Here is a 3,785-nt window from a genome sequence, read left to right as displayed (position 1 = left end):
ATACTAACACTCTCATTTCCCATTTTTGCCAGATTTGATCCCGACCGATTCTATCAACGTGAACTCACACCGGAACAGAAACATGTCTTTACTCCATTCGGCGGGGGAACACGAGTTTGTTTAGGTATCCACCTTGCGAACATGGAAATGAGACATGGCATCACCGAGTTCGTCCGCGAATGTCGCCACCTACAGCTTTCCAGGCTCACGACTCCTGAATCGATGGAGATGGAGAATTACTTTCTGATTGCCCCTGTAGGGCACAAGTTGATGGTGGAGAGTATCGATCAGTAATGCGACAGAGTTTACCTCTTGAGAAACATATAGGTATTCTGCAATAGCACTGAAGACATCTTTAATGACGATGTAAGGTTTATAACCATTTCAATACTATAGTCATTTCGAAGTAAGCCTACGAAGCAGTTGGCATAAACCAGTTTTCCGAGTCCAAGTAGTCAAAATCGATAGAAGACACATCAACCTGTGGTACACTCAGCATTTCGCCATCAGGCAAGACGTCAAGCATCGTAGGATGGAAGAATGGCGGCCACACATCGTACATCTTTGATTGCTGTTCAACTTCATACTGACTCAGTTCGCCAGATGCTTGTGACTGTGCATTGGGATTAGGCATCGGCGCTTGTTGGTCGTGGCCATATTGATCTGAAGCGAAGTCCAGTGGTTCTGTTGTCTGGAACAGTAGAGACGCCGAGGGAATATCTTGGTGTCTTCCAGCGGTGGTCGCTACCATATCTATGTGTGAATTTGGGGCCATACTGCCGACATTATCAAGTGCAGTCGCCGATGTGGTCGAAGTGTCAACTTGCGCCATGGGCTCAGGCTGAGCTGTATTGTCCTGGAGTCCAAGGCTATTGTTTTCCTCTCCCGTGTTCGCATAGCCGTGGTCTTTGGAGCGTAGAATGTCTGTGAACCCGAGGATCGAGATGCGCGCATCGGCCGAATTGATCTTGAACCCCAGCAACTTCCTCACGTCGATGTTCTTCGGTTCGTCTTCAAGATCGACCTTGAGTCTTTCGTGGATGTGGTACAGACATCCAAGCTGCTTTTGCTGATAAAATTAAAACAATATCAAATCAGCGATTATTGCTCGTAAGTTGACTCGTTCGGCTGGGTTGACACGGAGACAGACATGGGGAACGACTTACCACCAGGGCCGCGAATTTCCAACACGGCGCCATCCTCTGTATCATCTTCATGTTGTTGCTAACATTCGTGGTTGCCGGTCTCCTGATTACAGGATTTGAGCTCCAGGTGAACGGGATCTGTACGGCGCATCCGCTGTACGCCGCGTAGGCGATGAAACTATGCGTCATGATTAGGTCCGGATGGGCGGTGAGAGTGGCTGCGATCATGTCAGACACGGAACGTGCATGCTCGTAAGTCTTTTGAGCCGACGCCTGTCTTGCCGACGCCCAATTATCATCAGATGGTGTCCACGAGAACAGCGGCACCACGGAAGCATGCAGTGCACATATGGATTGATGGTACACTGTATTCATAAGCAGAAGCAGAGGCAGTTTGTGGGCCGCAATGTCCGTATTTCCATCGGCATTGGTAATGGCCGTCGGAGTCAACCTGAACGCCGGTTGCATGGTCGTCCACCACTCTGTCAATGCATCGTCGAGGGCGTAGATCTCAGTGAAGCGAGCACCGATGCTAGATTCGGGCTATTTAACCAGTGAAAAAACCATGTACCTGGCCAGGACGTCAGCATCCGTGCTTCGGTTCAGACACCAACGGAATCGAGAGAATCAGGGATCGTACCAAAGCTTGAAAGCGCGAATCAGTTCTGCATATATGGATGTGCCAGGCCTGCCGTTATCGATGGTCACTGGACGAATGCACGCCTCTCCAGCCTCCAACTCCGCGTCGGGTGACGGCAATGGTAGTTCGGAGACATCAGTAATCTGTTCCATAAAAGCTGGATCCTCCATGAGTGCGCATTGCATAATATAGCAAGCCCAGAATCGTCGCCTTCGAATTTCTGATTCGACAGGATTCTGTGTATGACGTCCCGCCAACGAAAACCCCGTGATATGGAGAAGGTTGCACGCGTTTGCTGTGGCCATACTTTAAGCGTCTATTTCTTACAGACAATGGGCAAGAAGAACAAACACGAACCTTTGTGCAAATATGACAGCCTCCATGATCCTTGGGCGTACCAGAATGTTGCCAGAACACAGAATGTCACAATATTGTCTTCACAGAGCGATTCTGCATCCTGGAACACCAGTGATCCGGCTCGTTTTGCCCATTCAATCATGAACCCGTGATCACGAAGAGGTGCTTCACCGTTGTCGGTACGATAGAAGCTGTGGAGGGTTAGCTTCTGGTCATTTGTGCTTCATATGATGTCTCTCGTGGAAGGGTGTACTTGGCAGCATAGGCACAGACACTCAAAATCAAATGCGCCTCGACGGTGCCTTGGGCCAGAGATTCTAGAAATCGATCTTTCTGTAATAGAAGGCTGGCGTTGTAAGCATTCTCGAAATACACATCCACCAGGGTGTACATGAGAGACTGCGAGATGCCTAAATAAGGACTCTGTCCGGGTATGGAGAGCATTGCCGGCGCCTCGAGACGCGAGTAGTCTTCGGAGACGGTATGTCGAATATCATCTCGTGGGATGGGAATACGCTCGTCCACTGAGGGTTTCTCCGTTGTTCTGAAGTTGGAAACGAAGCGTAGTGACCGTAACGTTGACACTGGCGGTGGGTAGACACATTTTCTTCGTAGCCTGGCACATCTGATGCATACTGGTCTTTCGCCTGAACAACGAATCTATGGGAAGATCTGTGTCAGTGCTGGTTTCTCCGTCCGCCCAATCATGGGCGAGGGTCAACGGACGAATGATACCTTTTGACCTTTGCAAGCAGTACAAGCACTCTTTGGTCGCCCTCGACTTGACAACATGGATTTCATAGACCGTGCAGGTGCCTATAATTTGTATGGCGGGGGAAATGAAGTACCTCGACTCTCGAGTGGCCTTGGGGGCGGGGTAAGGCAAGTAATAGGCATACCAAATTGCCCATACGGAGTATTAGGTAAGTAAAGTACCGAGGCTGTTGGGGGGCAAGAAGCAAACCGCACGCGGGGGTACCACCAGCTCGTACCAGCAGTACAGTACGAGTAGTCAGTAGTCCTCCGCGGCCTAGCCCTTGTCTAGGCCAAAGTGGGGGACGATAAGGAGAGACCTCGGGAGCTCAGAAAGCTCACGGCAGCGTGTCGGAGTATTGTACTGTACAAGGAACCGAGAGAGCAAGCCTCCGAGGCTAGGCTTTCTCCGCAACCCGTTGCCTAATTAGTAGGGTTTGAGTGAGAAATGGCGATAATCAATGTTGGCGCGGTGGCCCTTTGACGGTCCTGATTGGCGGACGTGACGTTTGCGCTCCCGAGCACATTCGCTGGATTACTACGTGACCAAGAGTCTGAATGGAATTACACTACCGAGCCAGGTCCACGTCAGGCGCGGACGAAATAGGCCACCGGATCACGCACCTGCAATGGAACATGTCGTGTAGATAAATACCTCTGCTCACGAGGCAGGTCTTGCAACACGACAGATTGGAAACGCGGCCCGGAAGAAATCAGGTTGATAAGCTGTCCAAGGTTGGAGTTGAAAATGGCAACTGGCACCGCCACGCAAGAGGCGTCCGATCTGACACAGAAGCCCCTCGCAACTTCGGACCGCCCCCAGCTCGAACATTTGGCGGCCGATGAACCGGGCACCACCCATGCCAAGGTCGTTGAACTCGTTCGACGAG

The 3,785-nt window shown here is 50.9% G+C and overlaps 1 protein-coding gene across 1 annotated transcript; it reads right to left on the bottom strand.

The window, feature by feature from the left end:
- Window positions 1-412: 412 nt before the first annotated feature.
- Window positions 413-2,535, bottom strand: PV06_08267 (uncharacterized protein; the record flags this gene model as incomplete). Its single annotated transcript, XM_016409583.1, has 5 exons — window positions 413-1,069; window positions 1,167-1,677; window positions 1,786-2,080; window positions 2,143-2,333; window positions 2,396-2,535. 5 exons carry the CDS (start codon window positions 2,533-2,535, stop codon window positions 413-415), a joined length of 1,794 nt encoding a protein of 597 aa, XP_016259891.1.
- Window positions 2,536-3,785: the final 1,250 nt, after the last annotated feature.

The sequence above is a fragment of the Exophiala oligosperma genome, assembly GCF_000835515.1.
Source record: "Exophiala oligosperma strain CBS 72588 unplaced genomic scaffold supercont1.8, whole genome shotgun sequence".
Lineage (NCBI taxonomy): Eukaryota > Fungi > Ascomycota > Eurotiomycetes > Chaetothyriales > Herpotrichiellaceae > Exophiala > Exophiala oligosperma.
Note: the sequence above shows the minus strand (reverse complement) of the source record. Positions and strands in the feature narration are given on the sequence as shown.